Source organism: Vitis riparia, chromosome 5 (assembly GCF_004353265.1).
Source record: "Vitis riparia cultivar Riparia Gloire de Montpellier isolate 1030 chromosome 5, EGFV_Vit.rip_1.0, whole genome shotgun sequence".
Taxonomy (NCBI): Eukaryota; Viridiplantae; Streptophyta; class Magnoliopsida; order Vitales; family Vitaceae; genus Vitis; species Vitis riparia.
The window spans coordinates 13,566,395-13,586,663 of NC_048435.1; the positions used below are offsets into that span (position 1 = coordinate 13,566,395).

General features: G+C 35.2%; 2 protein-coding genes across 2 annotated transcripts; one reads left to right on the forward strand and one right to left on the reverse strand.

Annotated features, from left to right (window-relative positions):
• The first annotated feature begins 357 nt into the window (after positions 1 to 357).
• LOC117915184 lies at positions 358 to 1,869 on the forward strand. The gene is made up of 3 exons (XM_034830751.1): positions 358 to 391; positions 686 to 1,046; positions 1,274 to 1,869. The coding sequence occupies exons 1-3, from the start codon at positions 358 to 360 to the stop codon at positions 1,332 to 1,334; spliced, it is 456 nt and encodes a 151-aa protein (XP_034686642.1). The 3' UTR covers positions 1,335 to 1,869.
• Positions 1,870 to 4,606: 2,737 nt separating this feature from the next.
• On the reverse strand, positions 4,607 to 5,725 carry LOC117915185 (putative F-box protein At5g55150). Its single transcript, XM_034830752.1, has one exon. The coding sequence runs from the start codon at positions 5,723 to 5,725 to the stop codon at positions 4,607 to 4,609; it is 1,119 nt and encodes a 372-aa protein (XP_034686643.1).
• Between the last annotated feature and the right edge of the window lie 14,544 nt (positions 5,726 to 20,269).

The window sequence follows — 20,269 nt, forward strand, 5'->3', positions numbered from 1 at the left end:
CTATTTGAAAATGAATCCCTAGTCCCACCTTGCAAATTAACTTGTGTTTGAACATTTGTTGTCATTTTTTTATTAATTTTTTAGAATAATGAGACAAGAAATGAAAATGCAAAATCCATTTTCATAAAAATAAATAAATAAATAAATTTATTTTTCATTGCTACATGGAGTGGAACCAAAAGGCTCACCAACCTCTTACGCTGAAAAAGATATTCCAATCTTTGAATTCATTCCACAAAAGAAGAAAAGAGAATTGCATCGATACTCCCCTTTGCAGCTCTTACCCCCAAAGCTGTGTCCTCACTCTTGACCATCCTCCCACTTGTTACAGTGGGCAACATGAAAAGAAAAACAGCAATGCAGCATGAGAAAGAAAAGCCTCCCGCTAACAGTAAGAAACAATGAATACAAAACCATAAACAGTCAAAAAAGATAAGAGGCCACTCTCTCCTTTATGAGTGATGAGGCAAAAGCAAAAGAAAAACAAGTGTTAGTGGGGGGAGGCATGGGCATGATTGTTTGTACCTCCTTATACACTCCCCATCCATCTTTTCCCCCAACCCCACCTCTCAAACAACACCCATATCATCCCACACTCTTATTTCTGTGTTTGCCATTAGATCATGTGCTTTTGATCTGATGCCAATTGATGAAAAAGCCCACATAGGCCCTGGAGCTGGCTAAGAGGGCAGAGAGAGGTTGTTCCCAAGTCCCACCTTGTTGTCTGTACTCCTGGCGGCGTCGGCGCAAAGCAGGTGCACTGCTTTGGTGTGCTCTTGCTATGCACCATCAAGGAATTCTGGCAACACCATCCAGGACAACAAGAAGAAGAAGCAATCAGGGGCAGAAGGAGAAGTTGATAATCATGAATTACAAGGTCAAGGCGACAGTACTGGGAGCTGTGGGTCTGATGGGCCTCTCAAGAGCAATCTCAAGAAAACTACATTAGTACTGGGGGAGAATCAGCTGAGGACAGCAAAGAGGAAAGTTACTTGGCCTGATTCTCAGGGTAAAGATATTGCTCATGTCCAAGAATTCGAACCCAGGTAAATCAAATTTGTCCCCAACTTACCTCCCCACCATCATTCATGGTTTTGTTTCCATTGAATGATTAAGACGTACCCCAACAGTTTCATCAAACTGCCCACACAATTGTGATGTGGGGAATGTTTGTGTGCCCTTTTGGATATTGACAACACAAGACCCAGTCTTTTGGCTTTCAAACCCAAATAAATATTCACTATTTTTTTTTTTTCCCTTCAATTTTATCCAGTGTGTTGGAAGATGGGGAACTTGAGGGAGTTAGGAACTCCTGCATTTGCGCAATTCAATGAAACAAGAAGAAGCTGAAGGTATGCATCCTGCTTCTCAACTAAACCAAGTGTATTATGCTTTTGTTTTCCAATATATATGTTAGTATTTAATTAGAGTTAGCTAAAGTACCAGCCTTCAATTCGAAGTGCAACAAGTAAAGAACATACTTTACCTTCAAAATAATGCCTTCTGCTGCTATTTGGGGAAGGTATGACTCTGAACATCCTACAAAGTTCTCAGAACCCCTATCAATCTAACAAATTAAATGTGACCCTGGACTGACGTCTTCATTAATGCTCTAAAAGCTGTGTGGATGGTTGGTCTTCATTAATGCTCTAAAAGCTGATGTCTGGAACAAGGCAAAAGCAAGCGCCTCCATAACCAGAGACAAGAGCATGGGAGGCTTTCATTTTTTTCCTCTTTTTTTGCAGTCCTTTTACATAAAACATATGTGCATTAATGTAATATTAGGAATAGTAACATCCAAAGGCTGCACATAAAGTGGCCCCCCAAATCATTCATGCACTCACTGGAGGAACATGTTCACATGTTAGGTGGCCCCTCCCCTCTCCATATATATATAATTTAATCAACTGATTTCAAACTACATGATCACCATATGATAGCACGTCGATAAACACACTGATTGAATTAAAACTAACTATTTTTCTGCTTCTATGTTCAACATTCTTCAAAATGTTCACTCAATAAATTTGGGAATATTTCTCCTGGTCCTGGTTTGTGAACGTTGTAGTTGTATGGGTTAAAGAACAATCCTTCAAATTTTAAAAATGCGAATATATAATACCCCAATATTTTGGCCAATTCAATCTAATATATTTGAATGATTAATTCAGCTTTCCTATGGATAATGCTTTAAAAACATCCGATCATATGTGATTATTTTAATTATATTTGGTTTTTAAAGAATACTAAAGAAAAAAATGTTAAGAAAAATAATTATCTTATATTTGATTTCACTATAAAAAATATAAAAAAATTAAATATAATTAAAATTAATTTAAAATTTATATATTTTAAAATTATTTAATCTTATTATAATAAAAATAATAAGTAAAATGAATTTTTAACAAAATATAAAAATAATTTATTAAATTTAAACCTATTTTTTATTTTTCTTCATTTTTTCTTTCTTTTTACTTTTTTTTTGCTCTATTTTCTTTTATTCGAATTTTCTCTTAAATATTTTGGGAACTAAACATAGTGCAAGCCAATAGTGATGATGAATCCAACACTCTTCTTTCTATTCAAAAACCACATAGAGAAAATAATTACAAATCATCTAAAAATTATATATTTTTAAATATCCAGATTATTTCATGAGAGTGCTCAAATGTTGGAAGGTGATTTTCTAATAGCCCAAATGATTTCATTAAAAAGAAAAAGAAAAAAAAGAAATTAGGTAATTCTTTTCATCAAATTTCGAAGAGAAGATCCGTAACTTGTGTGGAAAAGCACAAATTTCAACTTTTAGTGGCATTAAAATTAAGGAAATTTTAGCCACAATTTGTTTTAAACTAGAAGGTGACAAGAAGTAGACAAATTGTCTTCTCTCGTTGTTTGAGAAAGGAGTGAGGTAATCATTATAGGGGAGAACTCATGATTGCTCACACAATGAATAGTAAACATGCATGTGAAACAAAATGAAATTACTGATGGTCCAACCATTGCATAGAACAAACAGTTCAATAGAAGGGGAAAATGAAGAAATTATTACCAATCATAGTGTTTGTTTCTCATATAAAATGTTGAAGTCGAGTGTGTTGTCCTATTAGTTTGTCCTAGAATCTATCACACCAAGCGCAATGAAATTAGAAACCAATTGCTCCCAATCCCAGTTCAAAAATAAACTCACCGAAAAGAACAAGTTCAATTAGTTTGAGCAATAAAAATACAAGTATATTTTAATCAAAACGATGTGATTAAAACCCTTATTTTGAATGATGTATAAATACCTCAAAGATAAAGTAAATCTCAATATTCATGGTGCATGCTTCGTGCTGTCCACAAGTTATGGTTTGACCAAATAGTTTTTAAGCTAAACTTCCTTCTGTCTAATCCTAAAGAAGCTAGAAGGAAGTGATAACAATTCTTTATCCCTTAAACATAGATGTGTTCAATGTCCAAGCTTAAAAAATTAGAGTTGTTTACTTGGTCTATTTTTAGGTAAACGAATTAAGTATATGTAAAACTATTCCAATAATCAGAAAATTTATGTAAGGATAGGCGGATTTTGTTGGCAACGTATTGTTGTCTTATTAAGGGATGATTTTATTTCACCATTTGTAACAACTCACTTCCAATCATGTAAATATTATCTGTTTTGAACCCAAAAAGACCCTCACGGCTTGTGGGACATCACACCATTGTAGATTTTTGTTTCCCTATTTTTAATTAGCTATTAACTGATCATCCCATGCATCCTATCTTATTCGCAGATGTATCTCTCTCCAAATTTGTCATCTTCAAAATTGCTCAAAGTGGAAAAGCATAGAAGGTAGTAATTAATATCTGCATTAGACCGATCAGGGTAGCAAAATTGCATAAGAAGTTGATGAACTTGGTTTCAAGGCTGTAAACACCACTGGGTTGCCCGACTTAACCCCCAATTTAAGTTTTCAGTACTAAATATTGAAAAGCAAGAAACATGTTCAAAATTAACTATAATCAAGATGATATTAATTATAATATATATATATATAAACCTAGAAGTTGATCCTCATAAATTGTATCATATATTATTTTAAATTCCTTTTGGTCATCTTCATAGTATTATATAATGTTCTTTATCATAAGTTAGCTTGTAAGGAAGTTGTGCACATAATCATCTTCACAGCCATGCATGCAGCGTCCCATCAGCAGCAGTCAGGAAATTAAATAAGCTGGGAGTGTCAACTAAGAATCTTGGCATGTTTGGTCGTGCAGGCAACGTGCACATAGTCCATCATGTTGCCCTGTGGTGCATGTGAAAAGCACGGTTACATGGCTAAGGAAAATCAAATACTAGCCAACTCCATGCTGATATTTGGTTTTAACATTACATTCTTCATTTTCTTCATTAAATTTAACTGAAGGTTTTATTTTTCATGCATTATAGTATGTTTTCACAAACTCAACTCTGTCAAGCTATAAAATTGGTGCAGACATAGTGGTGAATGGAGGGTAAAATTTGAGGATTCTTCTTCTTATGGGCTATATGCAAATTCTTTTATTTATTCAAGGAAGTACAAGTAATACAAACATTTGAAGAAAGAAAAAAAAAATGCTGAGTTCAGCAGAAGCTTGGCCTGATCCAAAGTGGTGCAGAAAACATAGAAAGTGCATCGTGTCCAACAGGATAATGCTCTATCTGTGTATTCTGAAAATTGTAGATACCCATATCAAAATTACGTGGGATGTTGAGAAACCCACAATAGTCATCAGTGAAGTATATGGAATTCTTCCTAAATTCTGGGTAATCAGAAGCCCAAGTTGAAAAGGAATGATTATTACCCAAGAAGAAAGAGCAATGGTCCAAATTCTCCACTTCCTCCCACCTTTTCTTGCACATATCCAATTTGAGCACGGAAAATGTCCATGTTCTCATATATGGGATATCCCTACGTGCAGTGTCATAAAGATTTCTTGTGACCATATAAATTTCCCCTCCTGACTCCACAAGATATTTGGCTTCGTACTCTATCTCATCTACGTCCTGCAGTGCTGGTGCTGCTGCAAAACGTATTGTCTTCAATTGTGAGCCACTAATATCACAAATCCATACTTCCCATGACAAATTAACAGCCAGGAAGCTACCATTGAAGTAGATTATGTCATCAACTGGCCCAGATTCAGATTCCAATAGAGTCCAAGTTTGGTGGCCTGGCTTTGTAAATGCCAATCTCCCATAATCTGAGTAGATGATCATAACTGCACAATCTGGGGAAGATGGAGCTGAGGACAATACAGCTTTGTATATGAAAATGTCTTTGGGTCGGGATCCCTGGGTGGAGGAGTCGATAAGTGTATTCAGATTTGGGCATGCACGCAGTGATGGAAGTAGAATCTGGACTCTTGTCAGGGGGTTTAGCAAACACATGTCCAAATCAGTGCCAATAGTAACCAACCAGCCATAAGGAGAGCCCCAGCACCACTTTCCCACCACCTCTGGTAGCCGAATTTCATAAACCTTGCCGCTCAAAGGACTGTAGAAACCACGTATCTCACTATTTTCCTTCTCTGCCAGCATCAGCCATGGACTCTTTGAACTTGGACAACAACATTCCTTGTCTTCAAATATGGAATACCATGACTTGCACACTCCCCCAAACCTTACATAATCCTCAACCGAGTGCAGCTTTTCTGCAATGAGCTTCAATGGATCATCTGGCATTTTGGACCAATCTGCCATTACCTGTAAACAAAATCAAACCTTTTCAGATCGACCTCTCAACTGTGCCTACAATTATATAAACAATATTAGTACTAATTGATGCAGCTATTGATCTCAATCTTCTTGACCAACTTTCTTTGCTAATTAATTAAGTAGCAATCAACATCACCCCCTCATTTCAAACGTTCCTTACCATGTGAAGATCTTCAGTATAGCCAAAATTTCAAACCTGGTTCCTAGTCATTTGTCCACCGAGTGACTGAAGGATTTTAAACTTTTTTATTAAAAAAAAAAATGGCCTTAAATTCCAAATAAAAATGATATATGCATCTCCCCATTTGCCTCTCCTATATATATCCGAGTCCCATCCAATGGCATTTACATTCAGGGGGTCAAGCAGATTGGAGTAGCAAAACCGAAAACAAGCATCACCGTTCCAAATTTATGTAAAATCTCACCAAATTATGACGAATATTCAGCCAGTTCAAACAAACTATGAAGTTACACAAATACATTATCCAAATTTCAATGAAATTAACATGCATTGGTAAATTGAAGACTAACACACAATTATGCCCAGCAAGCATTCCTAGAGTCGTTTGGGCTCACCGTTTGGTTGATTTTCTGAATTATGAGTTCTCTGGGCACCCAGACGGAGGATTGGGGTAATAAGGAAGACTGTGTAAGAGAGGGACGAAGAACACGAGTGTCGGTCTTCCTCCATAAAAGCAACTCACTCCTTCCCAAAGCGCACCGCTCCGAATCTGTCTATAGCGCGCTGATTACGACTGTATCTCAACAAAACGCATAGTTATTTTGGCTCATTTTCCCAACGTTCGCCACACACATAAACAACCAAATTCAAGATGCCTCCACGTCTATGCTTCGTACTGTTTCCTTCAATCTTCTCTTCTCTTTCTTTCTTTCTTTTGTGGTTTTGGTGGCAGTTCTTTTTTTTATTTTGGTTTAAAATTTTCTTTCTTCCAACACCATAGACCATGTTCTTTTTATATATTAGTGTGCTTTTTGTACTTATATATGAAAGTTCAGCTGGTATTATATAAAATTTTAATTTTGAACCAGTAAAGAAAAGAAAACAATCCAGCTGAATGATGTGGAAGTTGTTATCTGAAGGTAACAATTTGTAGGAAGTGATGATGGTGTCTAGAAGGAGAGAAATTGGGTCAATATGTGGTATCTATGATGGTGAAAGTTCTCAAATGCTCATAGATTAAAATCTATGGTGGTGATACAAATCAAAGGCCCATATATGTGAAGGGAATTAATTGGAATTCCTAACTTATGAGAAACAAAAAAAATAGAGAAAACACACGCCAAAGAAAAACAATCACACGCACAAGACAGTATTTACATGGTTCGGCAATTTTCCTACATCCACGGAGTTACAGGGATATCACTATTATTAGGGAAGAATACAGAGTACAACTTGTGGCTACAATATTTTCTCTCTATAAATAACACAGCAACCACACCACACTAAAAAACCCTAATTACAAAAGGCGGTTCCGCAATGGGCTAAACGGGCCTATCGGCCCAAGCCTTCGCTTCAATAAATCTCCCATTAAAAGACCACACGATATTATTCAGGTCGGGTCGTCAAACCGGATCAAACAAAACGAGGCTCCACAAAGCCCAACAAATCTCCCACTTGGAGACTAGTTTAATCACCAACATCAAACCGCTATCCTCCAAGAAACAATCCCTCATCCCTGCAACTCATCTTCATGTCCTCAAGTTAGAAGACCAATTGAAGCTGCGCACAGCTTCAACTTCTCAATAGTGATACCCTTAGTCAACATGTCTACCGCGTTCTTAGATCCACAAATCTTCTCAAGTATTACCAGTTTATCTTCAACAAGATAACAAATAAAGTGGTATTTTGTTTGTATATGCTTCGACTTTGAATGAAAAGCCGAATTTTTGGCAAGAAAAATTGCACTCTGACTGTCACTGTGTAGAATGCCCATCTCCTGCTTCTTACCCAATTCATCTAATAAACCATGTAGCCAAATCATCTCCTTTCCAGGTTCAGTTGTTACAACATACTTAGCTTCTGTAGTAGACAAAGTAACAATCTTTTGTAGAGTTGAAGTCCATGATATAGTTGTACCACCTAGAGTAAAAACAAACCCAGTAGTACTCTTTCTACTATCAATATCACCAGCAAAATCAGCATATACATAACCCTGCAGTTTCAAATTTGCACCTATGAAGCAAAGACATATATCTAATGAACCTTTAGATATCTTAGAATCCACTTGACTGCCTCCCAATGCTGCTTTCTAGGCCTACTCATAAATCTGCTCACAACTCCCACTGCATGTGCAATGTCTGGCCTTGTATACACCATAGCATACATCAAGCTACCAATAGCTGAGGCATAGGGCACCTTGCTCATATGGTCCCTTTCTTCTTCTGTCTTCGGTGATTGTTCTTTGCTTAGTTTGAAATGACTACCTAAGGGTGTGCTCACTAGCTTAACTTCATTCATGTTGAACCTACTGAGAACTTTCTTCACATACTCTGACTGTGAAAGCTTCAATGTACCATTAGCCTTGTCTTTAATGATTCTCATACCAAGGATTTGATTTGCAGCTCCCAAATCCTTCATTCCAAACTGTTTGGACAATTGCTTCTTCATATTATTAATCTTCTCAATGCTAGACCCTGCAATAAGCATATCATCCACATACAACAGTAATATGATGTAAGAATTGTCAAAAGACTTAACATAGCAACAGTGATCAGCTTCACATCTCTTGAACCCAATTCTATGCATAAAATTGTCAAACTTCTTGTACCACTGTTTAGGAGCTTGTTTAAGGTCATACAAGTTCTTTCTCAGTTTGCAGACTAGATTCTCTTGTCCCTGAACAATGAACCATTCTGGCTTAATCATGTAAAGGTCTTCCTCCAAGTCACCATGAAGGAATGTTGTCTTCACATCTAACTGCTCAAGATGTAAGTTTTCTACAGCCACCAATCCCAGTACAAGTCTGATTGTTGACATCTTCACAACTAGAGAAAATATCTCTATGTAGTCAATGCCCTCCTTCTGCTGAAACCCTTTAACAACTAATTTGACCTTGTAACGTTTGCTACCATCATGCTCATTCTTTATTCTATATACCCACTTGTTGTGCAAAGCCTTCTTTCCTATTGGCAATTCAGTCAATTCCCATGTCTGATTCCCCAACAAGGAATCCATCTCATCCTTCATGGCTAACTCCCACTTGCTTGAACTTGCAAGGTTTCATTAGAACACTCTGGCTCACCACCATCAGTCAACAGGAGATAATTTAAAACAGGTAAATAACGTTGTGGAGGTCTAATGTTCCTAGAAGATCTGCGAACTTCAGCTACAGGTATACTCAGATCTACCTATGAATTTACATTCTCCTTATCTTTTTCACCCCATTTTTGGATAGTACTTTCAATCAATTCATCTAAGTTGACAAACTCGGATTTCTTTTTATCTATCTCTGTAACATTTGACACTATAGTTGACCTGTCCTTATACATAACCTATTCATTAAATATCACATTTCTACTTCTGATGATTTTCCTGTTTTGTCATCCCAAAACCTATAGCCAAATTTCTCATCACCATAGCCAATGAAAAAACATATTTTAGACTTTGCATCAAGTTTACTACGAGCATCAGAATCAATATGAACATAAGAAACACAAAAAAAACTTTTAAATGTGAAAACTTTACCTCTTTACTGCTCCAAACCTCCTCAGGAAGTCTGAACTCCATGGGAACTGATGGTCCTCGGTTTATCAGGTAAGTTGTAGTGCTAACAACATTAACCCAAAAAGTTTTTGGTAGTCCAACATGCAACCTCATACTTCTAGCACGCTCATTGAGAGTTCTGTTCATGCGCTCAGTCACACCATTCTGCTATGGTGTCCCAGGAATGGTCTTCTCCATCCTAATTCCCTATGCAGCACAATACTCATTGAACTCTCCATCTATGTACTCTCCTCCATTATCTGACCTCAAACATTTTACTTTCAAACCTATTTCTGTCTCAACTATGGCCTTCCACTTCTTAAAAGTTTCAAATACATCAAATTTATTTTTCAAAAAATAAACCCATACCTTTCTACTTGAGTTATCAATAAAAGTGATGTAGTACCTTGAACCTCCAAGGAATGCAACCGGAGAAGGCCCCCACAAATCAGTGTGTACTAGTTCCAATTTTTCAACCTTCGGTGTCCTGCTAGTTTTCAAGAAGCTCACATTTTTTTGCTTTCCTAAGATGCAACTTTCACACATGTCAAAATCAATGGACTTCAATTCTGGTAGTTTTCCTTTTGACAACAGCATCTTCATCCCTTTATCACTCATGTGACCAAGTCTGCAGTGCCATAGGCTTGTATCAGTACTTGTATCAATAACTACAATTGTGTTTCTTGGACATGAGGTCATATATAGAGTACCAGTCTTCTTTCCACGAGCCAATACCATAGCTCCCTTTGTAACCTTCCAAGTACAACCAACAAATAGTATTACATGTCCTTCATCATCAAGTTGTCCAACAGAAATCAGATTCCTCTTCAAGTCAGGAATATGTCAAACCTTCTCTAGTAACCAAACAGACCCATTGGGCAACAATATCCAGACGTCTCCCAGACTCACAACATCCAAGGCTGAACCATCAGCCAAATACACCTTACCAAAATCACCTGCAACATAATTCTGTATGATTTCTGGGTGTGGAGTGGTATGAAATGAAACTCCTGAATCCAAAACCCAATCATCAAGTGGATTGTCTACTACAAGAAGTAATGCATCATGTACCTCTCCTGTTACGGCATTAGCAGAATCATCTTCATTCTTCTTCTTAGGACTTTTGCATTGCCTTCTAAAGTGACCTGTTTTCCCACAGTTCCAGCATTGTACTTGTTAGCATGATCTAGATTTGCTTTTGTTCATATTAGAATTTATGGATTTTGATCTACCCCGTTTTGAATTTCTGTCATTACCTCTGCCTCTTGTCTCAAGGTTTAAGGCAGAACCAGATCTTAAGGTTTCGCCTACATCTCTTTGGTGAATCTCCTTCGCCATAATTAAATCTCGTATATCATTGTACTTGAGCTTTTCCTTTCTCATAGAATTGCTTACTGCCATCCTCATTGCTTCCTAACTGTTTGGCAAAGAAGCCAAGACAATCAAAGCACGAATCTCATCATCAAAATCAACTTTTATAGACGACAATTAATTTGTGATTGTATTAAATTCATTCAGATGTTGTGCTACTAATTCATTCTCTATCATCTTCAAATTGAACAATTTCTTCATCAGATGCACCTTATTGTTTGCGGACGGCTTTTCATACATACCGGACAAAGCCTTCATCAAATCTGTTGTGGTCTTCTCCTTTACAACATTGTGTGCAACAGACCTAGACAGAGTTAACCTAATAACTCCTAGAACCTATCTATCAAGAAGCGCCCATTCCTCAACCTTCATACTCTTAGGTTTTATCCCCAAAAGAGGCAGATGCAATTTCCTCCCAGAGAGATAATCTTCAATTTGCATCCTCCAATACGCAAAGTCTGTGCCATCAAAATTTTCTATTCCAGACGCCTTTCCTGCTTCCTCTACCATTACTCCCACTCAAACCTAACCCTAGGCTCTGATTCTGCCCTAAACCTTGAGCCAAGAGGCAGAGGTAATGACAGTTGTTATGTCAGCGAAAGCTTTGATGCCAACAATGTTAGTTCAAGAACACAAAGATAAAACAATCACACATACGGTACACGAGATTTTAACGTGGTTCGGCCAACCATGCTTACATCCACGAATGAGAGAGAATGATTTCACTATACAATAGAGAATATTACAGAGAACAAAACCAGATACAACTATTGGGTTCCCGAAACATCCCATGTTTCCCCACTCCTTGTATCCATACCTTACTACGAGCCCTCTCGCTCCACCGGATACCTCCCGTTCTTCCTTACATCTCTATCCACCTCGTATAGTCTTTACAGGTCCATATCTATCTCATGACTTTTTCCCCTCATGACCTAGAATATTTATAGAGATATTTCCAACAACCTTCCTTATTCTATAAGGAAGTCTAATATTACAATAATATATCAACCTAAAAATATTCTATATAATATTCTTTACAAAAAAAAAATGAATCTATACTAATTAGGAATTTGGGACACTTCCTAACAAGATGCTAATCTATGGTGGTGATATACTCAAAAGGGCCATGAATGTTAATCTATGGTAGTGATAAGATGATAAAAGGCTTATAGATGAAAATTTATGTTGGTGATACAACTTAAATGACCATAGATATCAATCTATGGTGGTGAAACTCTCAAATGTCTGTAAATGTCAATCCATGACAGTGAAAACTCTCAAATGCCGATAAATGATAATCTATAGTGGTGATACTCTCAAATGCCCATAGATGTCAATCTATGGTGGTGAAAAATAATCCAAGACTCATAGATACTAATCTATGGTGGTGATAATCTGATCAAAGGCCCATATATGAAAATTTATAGTGGTGATACAAATAAAATACCTATAAATGATCATCTATGGTGATCTCAATATCTGCAACATCCCTTCATCAACCAGAATTGATCTGTGAACATCTATATCATAAGTATTTTTCCTAATCTCTAGGTACAAGTTATAAAGTGCTTATTTGCTTCCATTGTGTAGATCTATAAAAGTTTAGGATAGATTTTGCATGTACCCTTAAGATCCAAGGCTTGGGATGGTTTGTGTAACCATTCCTACAATTGGTATCAAAGCCTTAAGTTAGAATTAAGCATTCTAAAACCCTTCTAGGGTGTGCCTGCCTTTGTTTTACGTATCCTAGAAAGGTTCTAGAATGTCTAATATTAACTTAGGGCTTTGATAACAGTTGTAGGAATGGTTGCACAAACTATCCTAGGCCTTAAATGGTTGAATGTTTATTTCTTGTATGTGTCAATGCCTTGATTTTTGCTTTTTAGATTAGATTGTAAATTTTGTAAGGAGTGTAAGATTTTTATGTTTCAATGTAAAAAAAAACTTTGTTTTATTCTTAGATGGGTTGTAAGCTCCATTTTGGAGGAGCATAGGTGTTTTTTTTAATGCAAAAAACCTAGTTTTTATTTATCTTTGTAACCCAAGAGTGGAGATCAATTATTCCAAGACATTCAGGGACAGTCATGGAGAGAAACTAGTCCTTCAAGGTAAGTTTTCTAGTGGAAAAGCGGTCAAAAAAAGGAGAAGTAAGCCTCTTAGGTATAGAATTGCAAACGACAACACTTAAGCACTAAGATTAGCACTCAAGTGGCCTATGACACTTAAGCACTCCTTGAACTCTCGAACAAGATGCTCAAGTGCTCCAAGATGGTTTAGGTAACTTAGGCAAGGGCACTCGAGCACTCCTGGTGGCAGTAGTTTAGCCGATTTAGGGTGCTTTTTAGGGTTTTTTGGCTCTCTAACCCTATTTGTGCTACATGGATTTTTTTGATAAAATTTGAAAATTCTAGAATTTGGGCTTACCAAATTATGTAACAAGATCCCAAAGACCATGGGAAAAAAATGTTATTTTTTGCATATGTTTTTTATTTCCTTATTGATGCAAGCTTGCTTTAGGAAATGAATTTATGGTTAAAATAAATAAATTGGTAAGATTTGGTATTTCTTATGGAAATAAACATTTCATTAAAGTATTTTCCAAATAACAATATTTATTTATAAAAACATTTTTTTATAAAAAAAAAAAAAAAAAAAAAAAAAAAAAAAAAAGATTAAGAGGATCAATTTTCCTTTTACAAAATATCCTTAAAGATTCTTTCCAAAATCTTTTAAATTTTTTAGATCTTTAAGGATCAAAATTTTCAATTTAGGAAATTGCTCTTATTTTATATATCTTTATAAAATGGTATTTTCCTTATTGCACAAGGTTCCAATTTAAGAAAGTAAATATTATTTTGAAATTTTTCATGATAGGCAATTTATTTTAAGAAAGTTACCAAATTTTAAATACAACTTTTTTTTCAAAATAATAAGTAGGAGAGGGCCATTGGCAAGCTCATAGCCTCCATGATCAAGTCCATCTTGATTTTTGGTTCATCACCTTAAGATGGGTTAGGCCAAAGAATTAAAGGATATGGACTCTCTTTTTTTAGGACTAAACTATATGTGTTAATAGTGGAAGTTGTCAATCCTAAAGATGGAACTCTTTACTTAGTAACATTAATATCAATGATCTTGGTTATACACTTAACTTTGATATGAAGTGGTAGAATCACATAAAGTGGTCCCATTTGCATAGTCTAAGGGCTAAACATAAAAGGTATGCTAATCTTGCCTTAGGAAAGTTTCCAAGTTTAAGGCAAAGAGATTAATTAGTGAGGGTCTCCACCTAGTAATAAGATCATGACCTACATAAAGTAGGCTTGATTCTTATGATATTAGGATACCTTTCATATATGTATGTAATAATTAAAGAGCACTACTAAATTTACCAAATTGCCTTGAATGTTCAACTAATTAATACATGGTTAATTTCATTGTTACAAGAATCATGTCTTATAATCCAATTACTCTCATCCACACTACAAATAAATTCACTGAACTTAATTATGTTAACTGGAAAAGAAACCTAAATATATGTTGGGTGATTTGATATACCTTAGGGCTTTGGGGTGCATGCATCGAAGATCTTAGGCATAACAAAAGTGGTTAAAACAAAAAACAAAAAAAAAAAAAAAGCTTTGGCCTCATAAGGTGTGTTAGAAACCATACTATCTGAGGTTTGAATATTCTTAAACTCAAAGCCTTTTTTTCAAAAAATGTCTCAAAACCTTATAATCTTCCACCCTAGCTCTTTCTTTGATATATGACATTTGTGCAAAGTGGTTACACACTTCTTGAGGGAGAGAAATGGAGGCTAGGTCTTTGAAAAACCAACTATCTAAAAGATTAGAAAAATTAGAGTCTAACCTTAAAACCAATGAGGTTTATATAGTCTCCTACGAGCTTATGTGACTATAGCCCAACTCGGGCTTAGGTCACTTATAAAGCTTACTGGGTCCTAATTAATTAATTAGCCTTATTGGACCTCAATTAATTAATTAGCCAAATCCAAAAAAATTTAAAAAATTAAAAACTCATAACAATTAATCATTAAATTTTGTGCAAACTTATACTTTTCCCAAAATGCCTTTATGCATAAATATGATTAAATCTCCAATTTCCCTCAAACCTTTGTGCCAACAAAGACAATAAGCATAAGTAGAGACCAATAGGACCCATAGGAAAATATTAGCTTCCTTAGAATTCAATTTTGAAGTTAAACCACTAAAAAGAATTATCCGCACTCCAGTATCCTATGTCATTACATCAAGATAAGGATTGATTGAATATAATTTAATCAATTCCTCTTAATAGTGATCTACTATCCATTACATGTAGACTCTACATGAATTGGTATTCATAATCTAATGAGGTAAATGTTATCAACCTCTAAAGATTAGCCCTGTAATCCTTGAGTTTTAGATTCTCTTTGTTAGAAAAATTAGGTTAATCCAACCAAAGGTAATCACCCTAGATGGGAGGTGAATAAGGTGATGGTCTCTTTTTTCAAATTTAAATTATGTGAATGCAAGAGACAATTATATGCAAATATATAATAAAATAATATAAAAATAATAGCATATAAAGTAAGAGAGTAAGGAAGAGAGAATACAAACATAAGATTTTTATAGTGGTTCGGCACAACTCAGCCTACGTCCACTCTCCTCTAACTTCAATCCCAAACTTGAGGTTCCACTAATTCAAGACTTTCAACCCAAGCCTTCAAGCAATACAATTGGGTTATGGTTCCAATCAACCTTCTTGAACTTTTGGCACTAAGCACCCTTTACAATCTCTAAGAAATACCTCACTCTTGAACAACCCCTCAAGTGATACCCCACACTTGAGAATCCCTAAGTGATACCCCACGCTTAGAATTTTCTTCTCGAATATTTACAAATGAAGATAGGAAATTTTCTCACAAAATCCTAGTACAAAACTTTAGACTCAATTGTACAAGAAAAACTAGGATTGAATAGTGCACTAAAGATGTGCAATTTTTAGAACAATAGTGCACTCAAAAACACTCTCCCATGGCTCATATATATTTAAGAAATGTTTAGGAAGATTAAGCTCTTGAAATAATGAAGATTTGAGCCTTTTTATAGAGGAAAATTACCAAACTAGCTATTGGGGGTTCGATCGGTTGAGGTGGGGATCGACCGGTTGGCAAGTGACCATTGGACCTTAACCGCCCCTTGATCGGATCTCAACCAAACCTTGATCTGTTAAGGTTCAACCTTGACCGATTGAACAAGCATTCTAGAAAAGAGAGAGAGAGAGAGAGAGAGAGAGAGAGAGAGAGAGAGAGAGAGAAGGTTTTTTGCACCCTTCAACTAGTAAAGTTGAACAAGTCAATCGATTCCTCATCCAGTTCAACCGGTTGAGCTATTTTTGGCTTAACAACCATCCTTTTCAACTTAAAACCTTTTAAACAAGTTTGGAAAACATTTGACACAAGGTTTTAGTTGAAAACATAAAATCATCCAATTTTAAAGGATTTAAAACAAAATTACTTTTGGATGATTTTGGTGCATAAATAAAGAATATAATGCATAAAAAATCTAGTGCACCAACAACCTTACAAAAATAACCTATGAAGCTTAGGTCTTGAAAAACACTTCTCTTTGAGGTCTTCTTCTTCTTATTGATTTCTCTTTGGCTTGATTTTGTCTTTGTGATTGCCACTTTAGAAATCTTTTTGCATAATCACACTTGAAATATAATCATTAGTTCCAAACCTTGTTTTGTTATCATCAAAACTGAGACTAACCAAACCTTGGTTTCACACTCTTATTATGTAATCAAATGACATACTCTAGTTCATAAAGAGCATATGTTAAATTCCACTAAAAGAATCACAATGGCATCACAGATTTCATAATCATAAGTCCTTAGGATCACCCAAGGAGACATACTATCTCAATCCTATAAGATATCATGATGCCTATTTTGAGAATACCTATTATCACCTGCCTTAATCAATAGTAACATAATCCATAAGGAATAAATGACCACTTTAGGGTCTTACTCATAGGTCAAAACCATTGAAAATCTCAGAACTAGATTAACATTATTGCAAGGTTGACAGTCCATACAACATAATAGCTTGGCGAATTATGACTCGTTGATAGCCAATATCATGATTCACTATAAGTCCTATTTAATGTGTAACCATCCATACGAAAACCCCTCCCGATAACCAACATGAGTCATCCCTCCAATTAAGGGGTAATGAACAAGTCAATAACTTGTAAAGAAGTCATGACTTAGATCTTTCATGCAACTCTTAATAACCCTAGTTCATGTATAATGCAAGTGAAGTAAGTCAAAATGCTCAAATAAAAATAAATGCAAATAAGGATAGAATAATGGAAACTAGCTTTTTGTCATCATGTCTTGCTTTTAAAGGTTTTATCTTAACAAACTCTTATTAGCCCCAAAAGCAAACTAACAAAAAAAAAAAAAAAAAAATCTACTTCATAATTACATCACTTCTCTAAACTATCTAACAAAACAAGTAATACTTCTTTTCTATGTGTTTTCCCTCATATGGTTCCTATTTTATTTAGTTTGTGCCACCACCCCATTGTTATCATAAAACAGGATCATGGATGGTGCAAACATGAGAACTACCTCATCTCTCATAAGGAATATCCTAAGTTAAACGACTTCCTTTGTTACTTCAGAAGAAGCAAAAAACACCTCTTAGAGTGTACACGTACCTAAAAGTAAACCTGGAAGAGTGTTCATCAAACTTAAATTCTAAATCCTTAAGTTCAAGGAGTACTAACTTATTGTGAAAGTGCTCATCAGACTTAAAAGTCCTCATTTATGGGTATTTCTTTGTGAATTCAACACTTTTATTTTTTATTTTTTTATTTTTTTTATGCTTAAGTGATAATTTGGCCATCCATACGTCTTTTAAGCTTAATTTCATACTTATTTGAGGTTTGAGAATGATTGAATGTTTTGTGGACTAATCCATTACTCTTTCCTTTGATCTAAATCTCTCATTTTTCAAACTAATGATTTTCAAATTTTCTTGATTTTGGAAACATGGATAAATCTCACAAATCTTAATTAAATTGGATAGCCTCCTATTATTGGGATTGAGTCCCTAAAAGCAAGACATGTTGTAACAAAGATAGACTTGATTATTCTTTGCTATCTTTTTTGTCCATTGACATTTATTTGAGCATTTAGCCTATATCTCTTACATTATACATGACTTGGGTGTATTAGGAGTTGCACAGAGAATACAAATCATGAGTTCCTTGCAAGTAGATAAGTTATCCACAGTTAGTTTATGGATTTGGACAATCTAGTAGAGACTGTAGTGCACCACCTTCTAATTAAAGGGATGACTTGTCTTAGCCGTTGGGATGGGTTTCCCATGGTGAGTGCACCAGCGTATGTGATGCACACTGGACAGGACCTACTGTGAATGATGACATAAGGCTATCAAATTGTCATAATTCACCAAGGTACTATAGTATTGGACTCTCAACCTTGAGAGTATATTAAGTCTATGCTAAAGTCAATATAAGGTTTTGACCTACGAGTGAGACCTTAAAATGGTCATATATCCCTAAATTGGGTCACTATTGATATAGGCTAGTGGCAACAAATATTCTTAATAGCAACACCATGATATCTCATGGGTTGAGACAATGTGTCCCCTTGGGTGATCTAAAGGACATGTGATTATGAAATATGTTGCCACAGTAATTCCTTTAATGGAATTTGACATATGCGCATTAGAGTTATAGTATGTCAGTTGATCACATGATAAATGAGATTGGTAACGCAAGGATTTGAAAGGCAATCTTGATAGGTGACAATACTACCTTGTTAAACTACAAACACCAATTCATAGGAAGTCTACATGTAGTGGATAGTAGGTCAAGGACCTGAACTTTGTCTTGTTGTTATTTACATAGAGCACTGGAGTGCAGTTGATTCTATTTAGTGGAATGTTGAATCAACTTCATAATTGGATTATGAAAGAGGCAATACTCCTGTGAAAGATCTTAGGTGTACAAGACCTCCAAATTTTTTAGGCATGTTCTCTATCAGATAGATTTTAATTTGGGAATATCCAAATCATAGGTATGAATTTCAAACCTCTAGATCTTTATTCTAAAATGGTTTTGAAGACATTATTTTCCATTGCATTAGATCTAGAGATCCCTAAAAAAAATACATCCTACAAGATTTAAGGCATGGGAACAGAGTAATCTAGGGTTCCCAACAACTAGTATCAAAGCCCTAGAGTAGGTTCTAGCATGTTAGATCCCTAACAAGGTATGTTAACTCTATTTTGCAGGGTTTTTTTTCTTTATCCCATGACCCCTAAGAATAAAAAATAAATTTGTAAACGAATGTATGTTTATTCATCTTATGTCCTAAAGGGAAGAATGAATGTGATTAAATTATTATATATTGAATCTTATTAGTTTGATGTGATATCTTGGTTTCTCTTTCTCTAGATTGGGTTGTACACCCCATAAGGGGTATAGGATTTTTATTTAGTTGTAAAAATAAAAAATCTTTTCAATAGATGGGTTGTAAGCTCTATTATAAGAGCATAGGAATTTTTATTATTATACAAATTTTGGTTTTTTATATCCATCTATGGTAACCCAAGAGAAAAAAAAGAAATCTTGAAGTTTCTTTTTGAGATTCTCCTCCTCCAAAGAGAGAAAGAGATAATGAGAGAGAGAAAGCCAAAGTTTCCTTATTTCCATTGCCCACACTTTGGAGTGTCAAGATCATGGTTCATTGAGCGAAATGTCTTTGGTGTACGAGAGACCTCCGTATTTTTTAGGCATGTTCTTCATTGGATGGATTTTGATTTGGGAACATCTAGATCACAAGTATGAATTTCAAATCTCTATATCTTTATTCTAATATGGTTTTGAAGCTATTATATTTCTACTATGTTAGATCTAAAGATCCCTTGGAAAGATGCATGCACCCTACGAGATCTAAGGCAAGGGAATAGAGTAGTTCAAGGTTCCTAACACATCCAACCCTCATGTGCTTCTTTCCATGATCATTAAAGGATATGGGATGTGGATTAACCTATGGAAATCAACTTGTCATTGGTAAGGCCTACATTCTTGGATTTTAAAAATTCATTCAATTGCTAACCTGTTTTTAACCCATGAAATGTTTTATTAAACATTAACTTTTTGACTTGTCCCAAAATATTTTTTTAGGCTTGGATGGTGTTTTGGACTTCTTAAAAGAATCAAAGAATAATTTATTTATTTTTTTATCTAAAAACCCTTCTCCAAGTTTGTTTAACAAATTAGTTTGCCCAAGTGTCCATATTCTACCTTGTTTTTTACACTCAATATTTTTTGTAAATTTGTACTCTCTCCTAGGTTTCTAATTGTTTTTAATATTTTTTCATGTATAGTAGA